The following is a 22,777-nucleotide window of genomic DNA, read 5'->3' on the forward strand; positions in this document are numbered from 1 at the left end:
ATCTAATGGGAAAATGAGGTTCTAAGAGAGAATGAAATGGTCCGGGTAGAAGCTTGGGCATCATGCTTTCAACCACAGTAGAGGAGTGAGGATGGAATGAGTGAGCAGACTATTCGTCACCTATAAGCTGGGGAGGAGAGCACCCAGAGTGAAGACCACAGCCCAGTGTCAGCTGTACCGTGGGTGACGGAAAGACATGAGAAGGGCAGAAACTGTGACAAGAAGGAAGGACCTACAGAAAAGGACCCCCCTTTAAAGATCCTAATGGGGTCTCTAGAGATTATTGATTGTTCAGTTTACTTAGGCACTGGATTATACATTTTCAGACACATATTTATATTTCCGTTGCTAAAGAAGCCAATAGTGTGCATATTAAAATTCTGAACTGGAAAGTAAGCAAATATCAGCCCCACCCACCTATCAAACAAAAATGTTGACATTTTTAAAGCAAAAGGAAAAATTGCACTAATGGGGCTGACCCATTAAGATTATTCCTGTGAACCTTGGATGAGGAATCCTAACACTGTGCCAGGAGGTCAGGTAGTCACACTGCAGGGTTTGTGTTGTACTTAAACCAGCTCCTTATCGCTTATCACCAAGAGACCGCACCAGCCAAAGGCATTAACTTGTAATTACCTTCGTACCAAGCCTTTAAACTGGAGACTTCATATTTCAGATAAGTTTTTCTTCCCATGGAGAATATAAACAGACATGGGCAGCTTTTGCTTTTGCATGTTTTCAGAAGATAGAGTATGATAAAGTTTCTAGTTGCTACACAAAAACCACTTGCTTCTTTGAGGTCTCAGAAACACGCATGCACGCACGTGTGCAAACAGCTACACTAGCACATGCATCTGTGGAGACATTTTGCAGCAGGAGAGTATCAAGCTTCACTATTTGTGCAGATAGGTCAGCTGGGAATATCAGCTTCCTAAGAGTATCTGGGCTGCTTACTTTAAAGCTGTGATTAATAAGAACGGACAAGTTCAACAAAGTGTCAGTGATAAATATAAGCGCTCTTCATTTCTGGCCTCAGCAAGGGCTGTAGTTGAATAGTGCAAAGCTTTCATCAGAGTGGGAAAAAAGCCAAGCTAACTTAATTAAGCTTAAGTGAGGCTTTACCTTGATTTTGTTTCAAAGAAAACATTCATTTATAGATGTGTTCCTTGTTATTAGGACTTCATTAGAGTTCTTACAAAGAGACAACTTCATACCAGTTCATATCCACTGCTCCCCCTTGTTCCTCCTTACAGAAACTGAGATGGGTCAGAAAGTTTTCTTGCAGAACAAGGAGACTCAGTGGCTGAGGTGAAGGCATTCTCAAGATCTTTGGAGATGGATCCCTCCTGCTTCCTAATTTGGTCCCCTTTTCACATTTCTGCTTCCCATTCATGGGGCTAGTTCCTCTTTTCTGCTTGGTGTCACACACTTGTGGGAGCTCACATTGGTCCCTGTCTTTATACCTTTTTTTGCCTGTTTGTCCTTAGTTTGGCTTCCTGTCCTTACTCATCATGAAAATGACTTCTTCAAAGTCATTGGTCTCCTAATCATCAATCTTGAGCCTCATAGCCAGCTCCTGAAATCTCATGTTCCTGGTCAGTGTTTTTGTCTTGAAAGTATCTCTTCTGTTGGCTTTCCCTCGTTTATGTTTTTTTAAATGTAATATTTATGAAAAGTATATTAATTACTTTTTTAAATGCTGTAATAAAATAGCTGATGGGAAGAACTAAAGGGAGGAAGGATTTATCCTGGCTCCATCACTGGTATAGTCCATTATGGTGGAGAAGATGTGGTGGCCAAAGTGGCTTGGGCCATAGCTGCAGGAGTTTGTAGCAGGGCTCATTCATGTAGCTGTGAACAGGAAGTACAGAGCTGGGGCTAAAACCAGAAGCAGATATCACCCATCACCTTCAGCATTCCATTCTCAAGTGCACCCAGCTCCCAAAATCCATTTTTACTAGCTGGGTCCCATGTTTGAAAGATACCACAGTCCCCCAACCCAGCACCACTGGCTGGAGACCAGTCTTTGAAACAAGGGAGCCTATGGAGACCTCTCAGACTCCATGTACAAGGGAGCACTTCAGCACTCCAGTGAGGTGGATGCTCAGGGGCTGGTTGTTTCAGATCACTTGTTTTCTACTCAAACTTATTTCTTTAATAGTGACACTTTCTGTGTCTTACCGTCATGCATTCTCTTGTTATGTGCCTCACTTTCTTCTTCATATATGAATGGAAAGCCCACTGTGCCAGATTCTCCTGAGAGCGCAGGGAATTTAGGCATAGGAATGGTTGGCTTACTTTCTGTTAGGATAGCTATAGAGCTGGACGTGCAGTGCTTACAACCCCGTACTCCAGAAACTGAGGCAGGAGGACAGTGAGTTCAAGGCCAAAACCTTGAAGTGTGCTACAAAAAGGAAATGTCCCATGTCAAAGCTCATTACAGATTGTAGTAAGAACACCAAGACAGAAGATAAGAGGATGCCTTGGGAAGGAATAGCTGCTTCAAGTCAACGGGAAAGATGGCATCTAAATGGAAAACTCTGTAGTAAAACTGGAAGGTAGAACGAGCCAAAGTCCTTCCTTGCATTTCTGTTAGAGCACCAAGCTCTGGGTCTGAGGTGCATTTGAGAGAACCAGAGGCCCCAGGGAGCCAGGCAGAGGCAAGAACCAGCTCAAGCAGGACCTTTGTAGGACAGAATCTGCTCCTATGCCTAAGTGACAATTGAAAGACATTTGCTGAGCTTCTAAAGTGAGACTTATAGGATAGTATAAGGTCACCCAATCCATCAGACTCTCATCGTGATGCAACTAATGAGGAGAAATCTGGGGGTTTAAAAGTTCTTCTTTCGGGGTTGGGGATTTAGCTCAGTGGTAGGGTGTTTGCCTAGCAAGCACAAGGCCCTGGGTTCAGTCCCCAGCTCTGAAAAAAAAAAAAAAGAAAGTTCTTCTTTCTCTACATTCTGTGTGGGCAACTCCCAGCCCTCACGCCCGCTGCTATTAATGTTAACAGAACCAGTGGTCACTCAAGTAAAGAGGGTAAAATATCCCAAACTCATTCTTGAATCCTTCCTTGATCATCATGCTCCCCCATCAGATAACTGCCAGTTCCTTCATATTCTTCCTCTGACGCATCATCTATCCTGACTCTCCTTATACTCAGGCTTTCACGGTTTCTCCTCTGGATCATGAGGACTCACATCAATCTGACAGCCCATTCTATATACTGATAGAGATTGACTCTAAATATATACCATGGTCATGGGGTCATGGTAATCCTTTGATTGGTAACCTTTTTGGATTCCCAATGCCAAGTTGGAACTCACTGGCCAGGCCCTGAGCCTTTCCTCAGTCCAGCTGAAATCTATCTTCCAGCCTCGTTTGTGCCACCTAGACCCTCAGACTTCAGACAGACCACTCTCCACCACTCTTCATGCTGCTCTTCTCCTCATCTTGTTGTCTTGAACTAAACCATTGTGCTGAGTTGGTGAACTACTACCTGGATGAAATTCCAAGTGAGATGGTAAAGACGATTTGGCTTTTTTTTTTTTTTTTTTTTTTTTTTTGGAGCTGAGGACCAAACCCAGGGCCTTGCGCTTGCTAGGCAAGCACTCTACCACTGAGCTAAATCCCCAACCCCTACGATTTGGCCTTTTTATTTTTCCATCCCTCCAAGCCCATGATCTCTATTTTCTGATGTGTGTTATATTAGATATGGAATTGATACTGTTTGCAGATTAATGACCTAGATTCTCAAATACATCTTACATTGATTATAGACACAAATATATGAAATCTAACTACTACAAAGTGAAAATTCATCATTTTTCCAGTTCCAAAGTCTAATTAGAACACATTTTCTCTTTTTATACTTGTCTCAAGTCTTCACAGTCACTGGGTTCTGTATATTTACATGCCATTCTATTTTAATGGTATAAAAATAGCATTTTCTCTAACCCACTTGGCTAGAGCTTTGAGGTTATTCCATTATGAATAATTAAGATGATGATATAATTCTGTATATTTCTTGGGCACAATGCAATGTTTCTGTAAGTATAGGATGGCACAGTGCCACACACTGACATATATAATGACAAATGCCATATTAGCATACCTACTGCTGTTCTTGATGAATCCAGAACATCTGATCTCAGTGTGCAGACAATGCATATAAACTTCACAACTCTTCCAGAGATCACTTAACAAGGGAGACACTTGCAAGACAAGGGAATGCAGACATTTCTTACATGATATATTTCTGCTCCTCTAAAATGTGAAAAATGGCCTCCTGTCAACTATAGGTTACTGCACATACCTTGCACTCAGAGGCCCTCTGCAGCCTGACTGAAGTCTCACATCTGACCAGTCTGATGCAGAGCCTCTCTGGTTTCAACAAGTTGACTTAGTTTCCCGCAGTCCTTTCCCAACTTGGAATTTTTGTTCACCCTGCTATCTACATTGCAAGGCAGTTGCTTTCTCTTTTCCATGTTCACTTGCACTTGGTCCTCCTCACTTTATCTAGTCCCAGGTCAAACTGCATTTACCCAGAATACTTCTTTTGCTTCTCCCACCTTGTCCTGGCCTCTGCTTCTCCAGACTTCCATAGTACTCTGACTTTGGAATGACTCACATAGCCCTGGGTGGCTGGTTTTTCCAATCACTGCCTGCTGTCATATAGACCGTGTCATTTTACCTTTCATACAGCTATTTGGCAAACATAGAAATGGTTGTTATAAGTGGCTCGGGACAAGAAGCAAACCTTGTGTTACTTGGCATATCCCTTAGATGGTACCTCCTTCCTTAGAATTCAAGAAACTCTAGCTTCAGCAATACAGAGCCTTTGGTTAGTAGACTCTTAGTTAATAAAGAGAAACCAAGACAGTATCTTTAAGATAGTTCTTGTCCTAATAGCATCAGTCAGCACAGAAACTAAAAGAATGATTGCCACATTGTATGCTGTCAGTATTGAAGCATGCCTGATTGCCCAAAACTTCACTGGACTTTAACCTCGCCATTCAGGGAGCGTAGTCTCAGAAGAATGTGTGGAATAGATTCCAGGGAGTGATGAAAGCTCTCATTTCTCCAGTCCTTTGTACCACTGAAGATGGATCACCATCCTTAGCAACAGGACCTACTTGGGTTACCAGCCCTTTGGTGTGCTAGTCATCTCAAATGAGGCCCCGGGAACTGACATCCTGCTCTGTGCCCACTCACTCATTAAAGGCAACAGGAAGAGAACATGTGAAGAGCACAGGACTGTAACTGAGCTCCGAAGGCGGCCATCTGGGAATCTGTTGTAACCAGTATGCAAACGATAAGTTTCCAGTTTAAGAAGAAGCTGAGATACTGAGTCGCACAGCAGCTCAGTAGTGACTGGAGAGATGCTTGGGCAATACTTCTCCCAGGCATTCTTGGAGGACTGTGAGGAGGAAGGCGTAGGAGCAGCCATGCTCTGCCTGAGTTTCTGTTTCCTGTCTCTTTCCCATGCTTCCCTGCCATTAGCCACCGTCCTCCCATAGCCTGACTCCACATTGCCCATTACATTCTCTCTCCACCACTAACTTCGTGCCTTTCCCTGTCCTCCTTTCTATCTCTGATTGTCTTCCATCTCACTCAGAACTGTCTGGAAACACCCGATTAGCGTCGTCAGGGTGATTAACATTATAAATAAAGCCAGGTGCGGGGGGGCCTCTGCATCAGATCTCTGAGTTTGTGGCCAGCCTGGTCCACACTTTGAGTTCCAGGACAGCCAGGGCTACACAGAGAAACCCTGTCTTGAAAAAAAATCCATAAATAAAATATTACCTATTCCTATATCACATAAGAATTAGGTGTAAATAACAGCGACCCCAAAGCACGTAGAGATACATAAGACTCGAGCCCAGTTGTTTATTCACTCTCTCCTGACAGCATTCATTTAGAGGCAATAGGAAAAAGTTGTTTGTTCTAATCAGTGAGCAAAGAGGAGCCGGAAATATAAAACGAGAAAAGTAGAGGCAAAAAAAAATGTTTTTTTTATAATTCAGTTAAATTAGTTATGGGACACACACACACACACACACACACACACACACACACACACAGCAGTTTTTAGTCAAGCAGGCTCTGTGCTAGGCACTAACTATGTAGTATTGATGGCATTAGTCACAGTGTATTAACCAAGTGTCATACTTGTAAACAGACACCATGACCAAGGAAATCTGTATGAGTACAGCATTTAACTGGGGCTGGCTTACAGGTTCAAAGGTTCAGTCAAGTATCATCAAGGTAGGAACATGGCAGCATCCAGGCAGGCATGGTGCAGAAGGAGCTGAGAGTTCTACATCTTCATCTACCGGCCTCTAAGACTGACTTCCAGGCAGCTGGGAAGTTGGTCTGATAGGCCACACCAACAGTGACACACCTACTCCAGCAGGGCCACACCTTCTAATAGTGTCACTCCCTGGGCCAAGCATATGCAAACCAGCACCCGAGGAAGAATACAACAAAAGACCAGGAGAAACTGATAAAGAGTGTTCCGAGCCAAGCCTGAGGCCATAGGTGAGAGGGCCTGTATATGGAAGTGTTTGTGTTTGTAAGCATCACTGGCAGAGCCTTCTGAAGATGCAAGGAAACAAAGATGCATGAGCGCACTGAGGTGTGGGCGTCTGGCTTCTGTTTGGAAGAGGCCAGATGGGTGCAGTTCACCAGTACAGCCAAAGTGGAAATGTCTACTTGTGAAAGCTTTCAAGAAAAGTTCATAATTAGGAATATTTGAAAAATAACTATCAGATCACCTTAACATTTATACCTACTTTTGGTTTTGCCCACCTTACACACAAAGAGACTTTCCAAAGGAAGTAAGGGAAGAAACCCCATTGCTTGAGACATTAAAAAGCAGATGCCCCAGAGCCCTAGGAGAAGCCACATGGATCCACCCTTCTAGGGGAAAGCAAAGGGGCCAAGCTACTAATGTTAAGTGTGGTTCACATCTCCAGCTTGGCAAAGGCATGGGAATGAAGATGTACATTCATTGGCCTTCTTCCTAATTTCTTACATAGGAATTGCATGTTTATTCGCTGTTCTAGCTCTACGTATCATCACATGTCAGGTTTCCACCTACCTCTGAGAACCTATGTGTGCCCTGGTTCTTTCTGGAGGCTTCTGCTTTTCTACTGCTAGTGCCTCAAGGGTTTTACAACCGTGTCAGGTTTCTTGGCTTGGGAACACCATACTTGAGGTTATAGGTGTTTGTACAAACTTGAGGTTTTGATTTCTCATAGAAACCTCAACACTCTCCAGAGACCTGGAAGGCAGAAAGCTTCCTGGTGGCTTTCCTGGAGTGGTGGAGGTCCCACTTGCAGCTCTCCGTTCCTCTCAGGCTCAAAGTTTTGTCTCAGACATTTGAATTGCTACCGCTGACCCACCCTGCATAGTCTATCGGTCATTTGGGGAAGGCAGAAAAAGACAGGTTTGTTTCCGTTTGGCCAATGACCAGATTGCTGCTAAAGGTTACATTCTTCACCATGAATAATTGATTGATTACTACAGAAACTCTGCATTAGTTATAATCATGTGATTTATAAACTTTAACTTAAGTTAGGTAAACGGAATTTTGCATGTTTACTATAGGCAAGACTCCATGCTAAGTCTGTCCTTTCTGAGCACCGGTGATCTTTATTTCTTAATTATTTCTTGACAAAAAGAAATACTTGTTAAATTTATGTTGGAAGACCTTATTAAGTCTGTTGACTTTATGAAATAAGTTATCCTAAGTGGCTTCTTAAAACAGTTTTGGGTACAAATGATGTTTGTGTTATACAAAGGTTTACTGAAAAAAATTATAGTAGAGACACATCTTGATCTGCGTACAAGTTTTTGTTTTATACATTCAGAATAATACATATCTGCACTTGAAGTCTCGTTAAGTCAGATTAATGTGGTGATTTGGGAATATGTTGTAAAAAATGGAGTTGTCATTCCAATCAACTGAAGGCCTAATTTAAATAACTTATTTTATTTCTTGTGCCAATCAATCTTTTTCTTCCAGAAAATCAAACCCTTTGTTTTAAACTATTTATTTGTAAAATGCACATGACATAAACATTATGTGACAGAAGTTGTTTGGTATCAAGAGAGAAAATATCATCTCAGAGAAACATGTCATCTGGGAATAGGGAAAAAAAGCCACACAAAGTAATTTTATTTGTATCATGGCTTCTTCACTGTTGTCTACATCTGTGACAGTCAATTTTATATTAAATAATAACAATATTTGTTTATGCTTGAATGTATACTATAGTAAATACAGATTTTTACTCAGCATATGCTTGTCTGGAAAGGCTGTTGAGTTCATGATCCATTTCATGGCCAGTTATAAAGAAACATTGATATTTCATGTCTAAGAACATTCAGCTGCCACTTGCTGTCAAAATTCAGTGTCAGAATTTTCATTTTATCCTCAAATCTTAAAAAGTACAATTTTGAGAGGTCAAAAATAGCCAAAAGCAATTTCATTTGATTCCAACTAATAGAAGCAGATGTTAGCATCAGGCACAAGCTATGGGAAGCCATAGGTATTATATGATTGTGATGAGTTAGCTATGGAGAAAACTATGTTTGCTGCAGTTATTTCAGGGTTACAGTCTCATTTTCTTTATTTTATGAGGATTGGTGTTTTCCTTGCATGTATATTATGTGAGAGCATCAGATCTTGGAGTCACAGACAGTTGTGAGTGCCTGGTGGTGCTAGGATTTGAACTTCAGTCCTCTGGAAGAGCAGTCAGTGCCTTTAACTGCTGAGCCATCTCTCCAGCCCCCGAAGGCTCATTTTCGAGGACTAACACAGCACAAGTATTGAGAGGCTTTGTTTGGGTGAAGTAATACCTTATGTGGTCTTAGCTGGCATCACTCTAAGGGACCTCCTGTGCATGTTGACTTTTGATCAGTGAAATGCGTGTTGCATGTCTATGAGTCTTTGTTTCAGTATATGAAGATGCTCATGAGACAGGCTCCTGCCGAGTTGGTCCCTATGTCATCAGGGTTATGAGTGCACATTGTCAGTTGTTTAAACGTTGTTGAATCCACTGTGGGTTGGCAAGCAGCATCTGGGAGCCAGACTTTTCCTGTGGACATGTGCCAAGTCCGATATTGTATTTCCTCACTGCACTGGGCTATATTGAGATAATCTTTCTTCTTGACTCTTTTAATCCAGAAATTGTTTTCCAATGCTAAGGGTCATGTGATAAAATCATTTTTAACAAAGCTACCTGAATTCTATAATCACTGGCTGTTAACTACTCTTCTTCAGGCAGAATGGGAGAAACTACGTGCTATAATTAGACAGCATCTGAACAGTCAGCATTACTCTCCTAGGTGGACTAAAATCAAAAGTTTAGATTGTCATTTTATTATTGTCTTTAAATTGATGATTTACTCTACAAAGGACAATAAACATTGAATGGTTCTTTAAATGTGATAGTTGGACAAGCCATTAAATCTACATATTTGATTACATTGTTTAATTAGATGAAAATAAAGCCCCAAATTGTACCTTAATATAGTGTACATAATCATAGCATTACATTCTATCAACTGAAAGTACCAGGATTGGTTTATTAAATGTCATACTTACATTATCAGATAGTCTATAAATGGTTTTGATCTGAGGATGAGAAACCAAGAGGGCTTTCTCATTCCGGAAAGCAGGAAAGAGTTGGTTCTGCAGCCCTGGCACTGCGTAGCCCTTGGTCCCTAAAATGGCAGGTATTTGTCCTTGCAGGGTGGGAAGTTGAAATTTACTCAATTTCCTACTCTGAAATGCTGTGTGTGACCCTGAGAAAAGTCAACTACCGCTTGCCTGTCATGTACATTAAAAATGCCTTGGCTCTTTTACATAAAACGATTTGTTTATGTTGGATTTATTTCTGGAATCCAAGGACGAGAAACTTTCAAATGAGAGTTCAGCTGCTCCTTTAGGGAGCCAAACCCGAACAAGGGTTTTATTTTCTCAGCTCAGACTTATCCTATAGGCCTGGAAGAATATCAGGTACTGTTGTTCCAGAGACCTCCGTCAGATGAGCTTTGTGCATCCCACCTCCTTTCTCTCCACTGTCCTTCCTTGCTTCTTTGGGGAGCCCCATTCTACAGAAATACAGTGCTTTCATTATAAAATACTTAGAACAAATTCATCTCTATGCCAAGAAAATGCCTCTTACCTTAAAATTGGAAGCTCCTTAAACTGCCATTCTGAACATCCATGCAAATCTGTATCTGGGAAGCGCTGCTCTCTCTCTTAATGTCTTACTGCACTTGAGTGTAACCCATGGGTCTCCCTGAGCTCCTGGCCAGGATGGACACTGCCCTTGGCTCTGCCTTTCCTCATACTCAGTGTCTGGGACTGACTCCATCTGAGGTGATAGACGCGGTTTTTCCATTCGCAAGCTGCTTTCCAACAGAAAGAAAAATGTAAGGGGCAAATGCCAAGCCTTCCATTTTCTGTGGCCATTACAAAATTGACTCTTCTGCTTTTCAGCAGTGGCCACTATCTTCAGGAAGGATATTTTATTCCAGACTGTCAGTTAGCCATGTTATTTTGTCACTGAAGAGTGTTAAAAAAAAGAATATATGTCAATACGACATTGTGAGATTATCTTTCTTATAAGTTCCATGTGATGTCAGGAGGTTAAAGTGCTGGCTAGTTAATAAGCACGCATATGAACAAGTGATATATGTAGACTCTTACACTGATGGGAAGAGCTCAGGGTCTGGAAGCAGGCTACCCAGGTTCAATCTGGCCCTCCTCCTGCAGCTGTATTTACTGCACTGGTCACTGACATGCTTCTGTGCCTCTATTTCTTCATCCAGAAATGGGGCTAATAGTGCACCTGCCTCACAGGGTTTTGAGGACTGAGAGGGAGTTAGGTGTGAAGTGCCTAGCAGTGTTCACACAGTCAGCCCTCAGCTTGTCGTCAGCTGCTGTGAATCTGCTGTGCGGTACACAGCATGTTGGGCACTTTGTCTCATTTTGTCCTCCAAGTGATTCCCTAGGGTACACTTTATCATTTTTGTTTTCCAGGTGAGAAAATTGGAGTTGATCAAGTTTGATTTGACTGAGTCTAAAACTAGTGAAAGGGCACGACCTCTGGAGCAGGACTTTCATTGGCATTTTGTACAGTTCCATTGACTCTCTTGGGAGGATAAATAGGATAAATTCCTGCTTTAATAATTTTATATTATTTTGCTTTGTTGCTGTTTGGTGAGGCATACCATGTTTTCAAATTTAAACGTAAATAATACTTGAAGATACAAAGTTATGATTAACTTACATTCACATGACAATAGAACACTGAATTTGGGGGTTTGTTTTGTTTTGTTTTGCAATAGGATCATAGCCAAGGATGATCTTGAACTTTTCATCCTCCTGCCTCCAGCTCCTGAGAGTTGCGATTAGGGGAGTGCACCACCATGTCTACTTTATGAAGTAGTGGACCTGAGTGTAAGGCTTCATACATGCTAGGCCAGCGCTCCTCCAGCTAAGCTGGGATGCTGATGCTGGAACGCTCAGCCTTGTAAAGTCACATGTAAGGAGATACAGCAGCGGATAACAGGCTCTTAAATGCTGGGCCAGGACCAGCAGCATGGGCTGGCTACTCGCATGTTCAGAGTTTCCCGAAGTCTAGTTATAGAATCGTTATGTGTGGGCTATAGCCTCTGACCCATGGGTATTTCTGACACCTGTTAAAGTATTACGAGCCAGTGCCCTGGGCGAACATCACATCTAGGTGATAAGCAGGGATGTTAGTGTGGCTCATAAATATGAAGTTATGCATTACAGTGAAAATGTACAACAGGGGTGGAAAAATGCAAGTGGTACTGTTTGTTGAGAATTGTTTTATAAATAGTAAATATTCACTACTGTGTTCTGTCCTTTCTATTCCTTGGAATAAGGCTTTCTAGGCACCTGGAAGCTTTTATATTTAGATACAGCCAAATAGGGCCAAAGAACTGAGGGGCTGAGAGTGACTCTGGCCCTGATATCAGAGGATGGTTAATTTTTTTATATCAACAACTTGGGACCTTGAGCCAAGAAGGAATGAGACAAAGGATATGTAGGAGTAACCATGGCTAAGGAGATTGGCTTGATTAGTGGATAAAGCGTTCAGCATATGCATTGAAGATCAGAGCTCAGGTCCCAAGAGTCCATGAGCTATCATGAATCTGCAGTCCCAATACCCCTTTCCGCAAGATAGGAAGTGGAGACAGGAGAATTTCTAGGAGACGCATGGTTTAAACAGCAACAAACAAGAGACTGTCTCAAACAAGGTTGAAGGAGCAAGAAACAAAACCTCAAGTTATCCCTTGACCTCCATGCACGCATACCTGTTTACATGTACACACAGGCGCGCGCACACACACACACACACACACACACACACACACACACACACACACACACACACACAAATAAATAATGCAGAGGGAAGATAAGGTAATAAATACTTAGACTGTCATGCCTTCCTTCTCCGGATAAACACTACAAGTGAAAGCAACATTGAAGATGAGTGGGGCTGAAGGGTGCAGGGACTAAATAGGGAGGCTGTTCAACTTTATCCCCAACTTTCCTCATGGACAAGAGTAGCAGTCATCATAATCTGTGACAACCAGTGGGAAGGTGAGCGGCAGCTGGGTATACTGATAGACTTAAGAAGGCAGATTTCAAAACTACAGAGAAAGAATAGGCAAAAAAAAAAAAAAAAAAGATATGCTATTAAAGCCTTGGTATCTTAAATGGTACTTAAACTACCATTTAGATTTTAATTATAAACCATCTCAATGAGGAAAAAAGATCAGGGGGATGAAAACCCACCAGTTTCCTTGTGGTAGAATGAATTTAATGGCTGCAGCTTTTGAAGAGACCTATGAAAAGAGATTCACAAACTATGATCAGTATAATAAAAATTCTGCAATAGCATATGTTTTGTTGCTGGACGCAGGACAATAGCTCAGAGAAATCAGCTCAGCGTCTGTGTAATTTACCCCTTTCCTGTCAGAATTAGTCCCTGAGTGCCAATGTTAGCAAGCAGTAACAGAAACTCAGGTGAACCAACTACCTAGCTAGCCAAATCCATTTAACTTTGAGTCAACAAACATTCTTAGAAACCATTTCACTCCCACCCCCTGTGCTGGTCTGTAGTAATACAAGAAAGCCCTCGGGAGGTCATGCCTGCAGGAAGGTCGACTAGGAAACCAAGTTTGCAACGAACAGTATACAAATGTGGGTCTTAATGCATCCTGGAGCACACAGGGAACCTGGCTAGTTGCCTTCTGGGTGAGGGGCAAGTTTCATGATTGTGGGGTCAGTTGAGCCATGTCTTGTAATTCAGTAGGGCTTCAGGCCCAGGTAAAACCACATCACATGAGGACCTGACTGTGAAGCGGCTGAACTGCCCAGCAGGAGTTAGAGAGAAGCTAGACGTATGCGGGGTCTTGTAATAACGTTTTGAACGTCTTTGGAGATTAGAAGTTTGTAGTGTTTGCCATTGGGCTGAGACAGACTTTGAGAAGCTTATGTAACAGCTCATTGGTGAGTGAGCTTGGGGGCTAAGCTCATCAGGAGAATCTCTCAGGGGTGGGGGCTGTCAGTGGCCTTTTGAGTTTCTAGTGTTTGCTGGGAAGCTTAAATTCTACCATTGGAAATAAATGCTGTCATTCCTTTCCCCCAGATCATTCACTTAATTTCTAAGACAGCATCTGCTGGTTTCTCAGGCCTAGGTAACTAGCTGTAGTCTGTCAGTCTCAGGTTTCTTACTTGGTGTCCATGAAGTAGAGCAAACAGCCAGGCTGTAGCCTGTGAGCCCTGCCTTCAAAAGTTTACTTTTTAATAGGAATTATTGTAGGCCCTTGAAGATCAAATGAGATAGCCATCCTACAGTTAAATCACTAACTTAATTATTGATTTGGTGATTTTCTTTTTTACCTAATGAAATTTTTTCAAAGATTTATTTATATTTATTTATGTGAGTACACTCTAGCTGTCTTCAGGAGAGGACATCGGATCCCATTACAGATGGTTGTGAGCCACCATGTGGTTGCTGGGAAGTGAACTCAGGACCTCTGGAAGAGCATTCAGTGCTCTTAACCACTGAGCCATCTCTCCAGCCCTTACCTAATGAAATTTAAACAATCTACATTGACAATTTATTTGCTAAAAAGAGATTAAAATAATTTACAAATAACATATACATTTAGAAGAAGAAATATATAGGAGCAAAATACATATGCATTTGAGATATTTAATAAAAGGTCATTTGAAAGAGAAACCCTTACTAAAGAAAATATGGCCTACAAAATAACATTAGTGGTTAAATCAGTATAATTTTTTAAAAAAAATTTTCTTTGGGGTTGGGGATTTAGCTCAGTGGAGCACAAGGCCCTGGGTTCTGTCCTCAGCTCTTGAAAAAAAAAGAAAAAAAATTTTCTTTTAGCTTATTGCCATTTTCCTATCTTTTAGCAATGTGTAGATAATACTTTTCATACTTTGAATAAGAAAAAGTTAATTTACATTAAAAAGGAACTGTAATCGTGTCATAAATGTAGAACCAAAACGAACCTTTTATAATAGAAATCACTTAATTTGACTTTCTTAGGTTAATAAAAATTTTAGCTCTAAATTTTTAACAAATTTATGAGGCAGCAGAGGGTCTTTTTATTACACCATGGTCCATATTTCATAAAGCTGTGACCCAGAGTGCTGGTGGGGGTGTACGCCACACTTGACCCAGCTTCCTGGAGCGCTCATGCGGCCCTGCCGTTTCTGTCATCTTAACTGTCCGTTCATTTTGGACTTTAAGACTAAGCATAGGCACATGCGTCTATCTTTATAAAATTCGTGTGGCTTTAATTTTGCTTTATTTCTTAATGTAAAGTTGTCAGTTTTGTTCCGTTATTATTTTTGTCCGTCTTATTGAGAATTTTATGAGTGCTATGTTTCTATCATTTCCTCCTCCTCCTCCCTCCGCTTTCTCCTGTGCTCCCTCTACTCCCCAAAGTCACCCCTTTTTATTTCTTATTACCGTTGGAACACACACACAAGCACACACATGAATACATACGTATAGCCCGCTGACTTCATTGAGGATTGATATTTGCATGTAGGTAGGGCTGACTGCTTGGGACTGGATCCCCTATGAGGGACTCCTTTCTGGAGACTCCAGGCTCTCCCTTTCTCGGCAGCCATTGTTTGCCTAGAGCTCTTGAAGTTCATGTGGAGCCCTGTGAGATTCCCCTGTCCATTTTGGTGAAAACATACAATGTTACTGCTTTAATATATGTTGGCCAGCTAAATAGAAAGATCTTTTTGAAGAATCATATTTATATTACCAATGTTTGGGTTTATAACCTTCTGGACCTCAGTCTTCTTCGTTGTAAGCCTTGAATCCCTGTGCTTGTCCTTTCCACAATCTTTTTTTCTTTTTTACACCCTTTCCTCTGGCCTTGATAGCTGACCACAGAGTTGGAGAGAGAGTGAAGGGCAAGGCATCTTGTGTATAGCCCCCTCGCCACTGTTGTTCCCATTTTTTACATCATAACATAGGGCTAGCATTTTGTGTCTTCAGTCCCCACATGCCACACCTACATCTATTCAAGGATGGACACTTTGCTTACCGTGCCCTAGAGCCAAGCCCTTCATGCTCAGGTTAGCTCATGGCTAACATCGGGTGAGCTTCTTCAGATCTGTGTATAGACTCATCTTACCATTTCCTTGTAAACACGTTTCCCTTGCTAACTGTAAAGAAGAAAAGAAGCTTGCTGACTTGGAAACAAATCTGTTTTCAGTTACAACTTATATTAAAAACTGTACCAAATTTTGGATTCTATATTAGGGATGTTTGAGGGCGTGAAAAGCTTGAGCTGAAGACAGAGCTAGGAAAACCGAAAAGACAAAGCGGCACGTGTTTAGCGTTACAAATTGTTAATCTGTTTCAGGATCACAATAGAAAAGATGGTTTTGATGCAGTGCCTGCTGGTGTAGAGCCTGGCCATCTGTGTTAGCATGTCTTCTATGTCCTTAACCAGCAACTGCTTAAGAGAATAGTCCAGCCATAAAGTAAAAGGTGTGCGTGTGTGCGCGTGCGTGTGTGTGTGTGTGTGTGCGCGCGTGTGTGCGCACGCGAGTGTGTGCGCGCGCGTGTGTGCGCGTGCAGGCAGGCAGACACACACAGGTGTACATGTTCAGATCCACAGCCTTGTACTTGCAGTTACTGAACAATATTCTCAGCAAGTTCAAATGTTAATGAAAGTCAAAGAAGAGACACCAAGGCTTACCAGCATATGTCTGAAGCCTGACCCTCTCTCACACAGGACCTAGCTGGATGCCACCTGAGCAAGTCATTCAGGCTCTGAGAACTTCATTGTCTGCGTTCATAAGATAAGGAGGGCATAAGTGCCTAGTGTTGCCTCGTAGAATTATTGGAGTGCTTAGCTACATAATGGACTTGAACATGGATAATGTGGATACTGTGGTTGTTTAAGCAAAACTACTGTTCTCGAGAAAAATCCATGATTACATAATCAAATGAAGCCAGGAACTCTATTTCAGATCATATTTCTGTCTTTTAAAAAATACAGTGTGAGAGTTTTATACCCTTCCAGTTGAGTTACAAATACATTGTAATTGAGGAACCAAGCCACTGTTTTCTGAAGGCGCCTATGAGAAACGTAATTATGTGAGTCACATAAGTTTCTTGTGCTGCCGCCCTTTCCCTGGAAGAGACTATAGAGTCGGCCATTGGCTCCTGAACTCATGCACCCCGACTGGGCTCTAAGCAAGTATCAGTGGCTTTCTCAAGCTTGGTGTTTTAATCACTTTTCTTTTTGATGGTTTATCCTAAACGTAGGAGCACGAGTGAGCTAGAAACAGCAGTATTGCATATGCCATATAGCAGCACAGATTTGTGATCCTTATTACAATACTAATCCATTTGCTAGGAACCTAGATCAATGTTCAAATTAAATAAATTCATATAAAGGAGAGGGGACGTCTCCACTTTTTTACATTAAGCATTTCTCAGCGTCTCAACATGGATTTTCCTAAAAAGATTTAGAAAGATGTGACTTTCTTGTCCTTGCTCAACTCAGGAAAGAAGCCAAGCAGCCATTGAAAAAGAAGCAGTTAGGCTCAGAGTTGTGTAGGTCAGATGGCTCCTGGAAGGTTCATAGATCTGACAGGGTTTAAGGTCCAAACCTTTCCTTACCACCACACATTGCCAGAAGACACTCTTAGCAGGTGCAGCCTGCATCTGATTACCCTCGGCCCTCAGCTTGCTTTATTTCCATCTTGTCTGATCACAAAACAATCTCTGGATGATTCTTCTAACACCGTGTGATTGGAATAATAACTTCGTGTGTCACAGAGTTTTGTGCTGCAGCTGAGCAGCATGTAAATACAAGCTGCTTATTTGCAAGAAGCTTCCAGATTTGCAATATGATTGCTATGGAAACCACATAATGAAAACCTTACAACCATCTGTGTGGTTTGATGGATTTTACTGCATAGCTGAGCTGTTTTTGTTTACTGTTATTAAAATGTTGAATGGAATATATTAACCCACAAACATTGACTATTTGAGGTATTAATTAGTATTATATAATGACACTGTGTCTCAGTACGAAAGTAAAATTTGTTTAATAATAAATCTAAGTAAAATGGCATGTGAATGCATGTATTTCTAATATGGAGTAAAGGTGATTTTTGCCTAGAATTTCGGTTATTTGTTCTTCTGCAGCTTTTAGTTCATGGGATGGAGAGCTTTGCACTGTTGATAAATGAGCCGTAGGACTTGCGAGGTTTGGGGATCCATTTTTTTCACAGTATTTAGTCAACACCTTCCTTTGTGTCGGTCTCTAGTCAATATTCATTGTGACTATTATCCTGTAAAATTAAAAACAAGCAAAATTTGAGTCTTTTATGTGGAAGCTATTTGTATTGTTAGGCCAAGAAGAAGGAGCTGTTGAACATTATTTAGAACACGTGATGGACAGACTGTGTACGGTTGCATATAGTTTTCACAGGCAAACAGATAACACCGCAGAAGCATCTCGTGCTCCACAACACTATGTATGAGGGCCACCTCACAAAGACTTTGGTTTGCATGCTTTACTGTGATTATTGATGCTCAAACATTTTGTCATTTTTCTGATGATTTAATAAAACATATCATAGAGGCAAAGCTTTCCCATACCAGTACAACCCTTAGCATATACTATAGACACATTTTAATAAAGTAAAAATAAATTCGTGGTAATTAATTCTTTGAAATTTATTGTTAACTTTGCCAAGAACATTTTCCATTTAATTATTACAACTATTTCTTTAATGGTATGTTGGTGCTAACATTGGATAGTGAGTCTAAATCCCAGTTTCTTCTTAAAAGCCAAAACTAGCATTTACTACCTAGATGTGGCTGCCCTATGTAAGGACAAGCACCCTAGGGTTTTTACCCCCCAATGCTGGATTTGTAACCAGGCTGGAGAGAGAGAGTGGGTGCAAAAGAGAAAGGCAAGGCAAACTCTGTCTTTCAACTTAAAAAATAAGTGCACCATCTGTGAAAAAATCCTAGGTGGGATTGTGTGGATTTCTGCCTGTAGAGTTTATGGGGATCCCCCATAAACAACCCGCTGGCGATGAGTAGTCCTTGAGATTTGTCCAAAGTGAGATGACGGTTGTTAAAAGAAGTGTCCCATATTAAATTACCGAGGTTAACGCGGCAGTGTGCACGAGGACAAACTGTTCCAGCTGCTCCTTATTTTGAAGCTTTTATTATTTTGTCGGAGTTGAATTATATAAACTCAAACCACTTACATTCGACTTCTAAGCACAGTAACCCAGAAGCTTACTTCAAATCCTGGGGTTGATTAATCACTGGCTAAAATATACAGGAGACTTTTCCAATACATTACAGTTGCCCTTTCTCTGATATTATCCCCGTCCACTTGCAAAATCAAGTCTGTGTTCCCCTCAACAACACAGATCATCTGGGCCGGCCTCTAAGTGACACTATGTCCATTTGTTCACTAGTCGCAAAACCTGAGCCTTCAAATGTCTAGGAGGGCAGACACAATGCTTATCAACTCCGGTTCCTCCACCTCTCACGCCATCTCCTTCCTGTTTCCTTTGCCCCTGCAGTTCAGGATTTCCTTCCTCTTTATCTAGACTCTCCATGCCCCTCATCCAGGCTGACCGAGACAATGGGATTTAATGATCACTTGTAAAGCAATTTCAGTCCTGCCCTGTCTGCTCAGAAACCTTGTAAGGCTCTCTCTGCCCACCAGACTGGAGTCTGCAGCCTATAACGAGATGTCCATGGGCCTTCGACTGGTCCCCGTCTCTCACATTGCCTCCTTTCTTGCTTTTCCCCCCAAGAGTGCCGCGCTACTTTGTCCATTGAACATGACTGTGCCTGTACTTTAAGGTGGGATCTGGAAAGAGCTTCTTGTATCTTTCATGGGATCCCAGGTTCTCCCCCTGCACCAATTCAGTGCTTTGCCTCACCCATCAGGGAGGTCTCATTTCTGACCCCAGCAGGCTGTCAGCTTCCTCTGGGCAGAAGCTTCCTATTCCCTTCGCCTCCTTGGCAGATCCTCCCTCTCACGCGTGGGTGATCCTCGATGAAAACTGGTTGACGGTTAATTGGTTTCGTAGTCACACCAGCTACTATGTATATCTTACACACACATTGTGGTTGTTCTTGAGTTGGGATACTTTTTAATTTAGTTTTTCTTTGTATGCCATTTGTTTGTATATCCTACATTAGATATTTGTCAGCTTTGTGTAAATCCTTAAGTAGGGAAAATGATAATGTAATACATGTGCTTTTAGTAGAAAAGAATGGCATAGTTTGATTCCATGTAAAGCAATTTCTTGCTTAATGTTATGCTCCTTCGCTCCATGTCCTGGGAAGGGAATGTGCTTGGAGTGTGTGGGAGAGCAGCCCGAGCAAAGCACTGACTACAGAGAGGATGAAGAACATGGGTTTAAAACCACAGCCTCAACTCTAAACCGCATGCTTTGAAGCTTGCCACCTTTTGCATCTCAGTTCACTCTTCTATAGAACGATGATTGTCTATAAAGCCTTTCCTCCCGTGGTATGTGACACATGGAGAGCCACAGTAGAATTTGGGGACCCATCTAGTAGCCTTTTGTGAGAGGATTAAGTGAGGAAACCAGTGAACATGTCTGACATTTGATGACTTACAGATTATCTGTATTTTATGTCATACATTTTTTCTGTGCTGTCCTGATGTTTTAGGAACCATGTAATAGTATTCCTGCTACTCGGTATCATGTAGCATATTTGTATAATGTCAGCTGTTACTTCACTAGATTTAAGGGCTGCCCTGGATTTAAGATTGCTCCAGACAAGTTGCTCTGCACATTTAAAACAAACATGCAACGCATTGGGGCATAGCTTACACTGCATCAGATCAGCCTTGGCCTTGATGAGGACGCTGGTTATTAACACAGGAATATGAACCAGGCGATTCATGCTCTTAAAGATAATTGTTAAGTGCTGTAGACTTCGTCTTGCTCTGTAAGCAGGGTGGATGCTGTGATAGACAAAGGGCCTGCTAATGTGCCACTGTCACTGTTTATTTGCAGAGGAGGAAGAGGACACCGCTTCAGTGAAGATGGACGAACAAGGGAAGGGGAGTCGGGACAGTGTACAGCACCCCTCAGGTAGCACCGGCAAAGCTTATTTTTGTTGTGTTCTCGTCCCTTTCTAACTCTCTCGTGATGTCTGCACAGCTCCCTGAAGAGGTTGACTCGTTTGGTCTGTATGTCTTATGGTTGATAACCTGCTTAGTCCCATTTAGGATGCATGAAAACCACTTGAGAAGGATTTATAAAGTAAGCCAATTTATACAAGGTATTCCTTCCTGAATTACTTTGTAATGACTCAATTAGCTTTCATTTCTGCACAAAGGAGATTTAGTTGCATAAATTAGCTTATCATCATTGAGGAAGTGTCACTGCTAAAGGACAGTTTATAGATACAACATGCAGTTGCTGTCAAACCTATAAGAATGTAATATAGACATCTGTGTATACTTTGTGCTTGAGCAGAACAGACTTCTGCCATTCAGAGACTAACAGGGGACAACAAGTTGCCCAGGGGACTGGCAATGTAGACATCTCTGAAAAGGTCAACTTGACACAGGCTCTGACAATCGACCCACAGCTCTGTCTTCTTTGATAAAAATCAGATAAACTTAAGACCGCTAATTGATCTGCAGCCTGTTTAAATGTTGGCCATGCATATCTTCATTGCATATGATTAACACAGAAGGCAAATGAATTGGGTAAGAAATGCCAGAGTCCAGTGACAGCAGCTTAAAAATGAGAAAAGGACACTGGTTGCCTAGAAGACTGGGGAGGATGGTCTGCATTATCCACTTCCGCCTGGCACGTGGCCCCAAGTACTAATTATGTGCACACCATGTACAAACACACAACACAGACAACTTTCCTTGCTTGTTGCTATTTCCAAGTAGCACAAGATAAACTATCTGTAGCGCAAACATGAGGTTAATTTTGATAAACCAGCAGTTACTTTACAGGGAAAGAAGAGATGGGCTGCCTTCTTATCAGGACTTTACACCTCTCCACAGCCCTGTGTCAGCTGGGGCGAGGTCTGCCCTGTCGCCCCCGGGTCTTGTACAGGGCTGGAGCTAGGGTCACCTTCCCCTCTCTGATATGTCCATACATCACTCTTTTGAGTTGTCAGAAGCAGGGTGGACAAGCAGTTCGTGTTCAGGAAGTAGCTTTCCTACTGTGACATAGGGGAAGGAAACAGGCCTGACTCTGGACCTGGACAGGAAGGCAGGCGCAGGTTGCTGCAAAAGGTTTGGGTTTGCCTTTTTTTCAGAGAGGAAACAGGACAAAGCCATTAGATGTTAGCACTCTTGCCCTGTAAAACAGAGCTGTAAACCATGGCAGCAAGCGAACGAAGCCCAGGCACTGTGCTTGATAGTAAATTGGGTGTTTATTTTTATAGTTATGAATTACGATGCTTCTGCCCAGAGAACACAGGTTTCTTTTTAAAATTTCTATGCAGGTATAGAAGATAGAAACACAGTAGATAGACCTTCTGCAGACACAAGAGAGCATTACTGCAGTGTCTCTTACCTCTCGTGCTGCAGAGCTCTTTCAAGCCGAGCTCCAATGCCTTCGCACATGGAGCTTCTGCAACTCATGCGTGCCACTCGGCACTGAGCTGACAAGGGTGTTGCTTTCTTACTGAGCATCACATCATGTGACCTAACCTTGCTCAAGAATTTCATGTATTTTTTTTTTACATTGACTAATTTTACAGGAAAAAAATCAGTGTTCTAATGTAAAATATAAAAATAAAGCTCAATTCATCTTGTTTCCTACAAGTTGCCTCACACTGATTCATCTAGAACAGATCATATACATTTATAGGGACATAGACGGTCCCACTTGATTTTTTTTTTAACACTAAAAATATGCTTCCCTTTCTAAAACACTTCTCAGGCTTGCAGTCCTCAGGGAAAGGGTCTCTGGGGTCAGCATCACGCCTCCTTCTTTGTCAGCACGTCTTTTATAATCTTGCCTTTGTAGACTATCTGGTGTTTACATGTTTAATTTGCACTTTGGTAACAATCCTGTTAGCTTTGCCAAATATCTATTTTATAAAGTTTTTAAAAGCTCAATGTCTAAATTTTTCAAAGGCTAGCTAACTTTAAAAAAAAAAAAAAAAAAAAAAAAAAAAAAAAAACA

General features: G+C 41.7%; 1 protein-coding gene across 1 annotated transcript in view; it reads left to right on the top strand.

Moving 5' to 3' along the window:
• The window catches only part of Skap2 (src kinase associated phosphoprotein 2), a 180,090-nt gene that overhangs the window by 110,102 nt on the left and 47,211 nt on the right, over positions 1–22,777 (top strand). Inside the window, exon 10 of the mRNA XM_032906515.1 lies at positions 20,636–20,713. Within this exon, the coding sequence (XP_032762406.1) occupies positions 20,636–20,713 (78 nt within the window). The remainder of the gene's footprint in view (positions 1–20,635; positions 20,714–22,777) is intronic.

The sequence above is a fragment of the Rattus rattus genome, chromosome 6 (genome assembly GCF_011064425.1).
Source record: "Rattus rattus isolate New Zealand chromosome 6, Rrattus_CSIRO_v1, whole genome shotgun sequence".
NCBI classification, from domain to species: domain Eukaryota; kingdom Metazoa; phylum Chordata; class Mammalia; order Rodentia; family Muridae; genus Rattus; species Rattus rattus.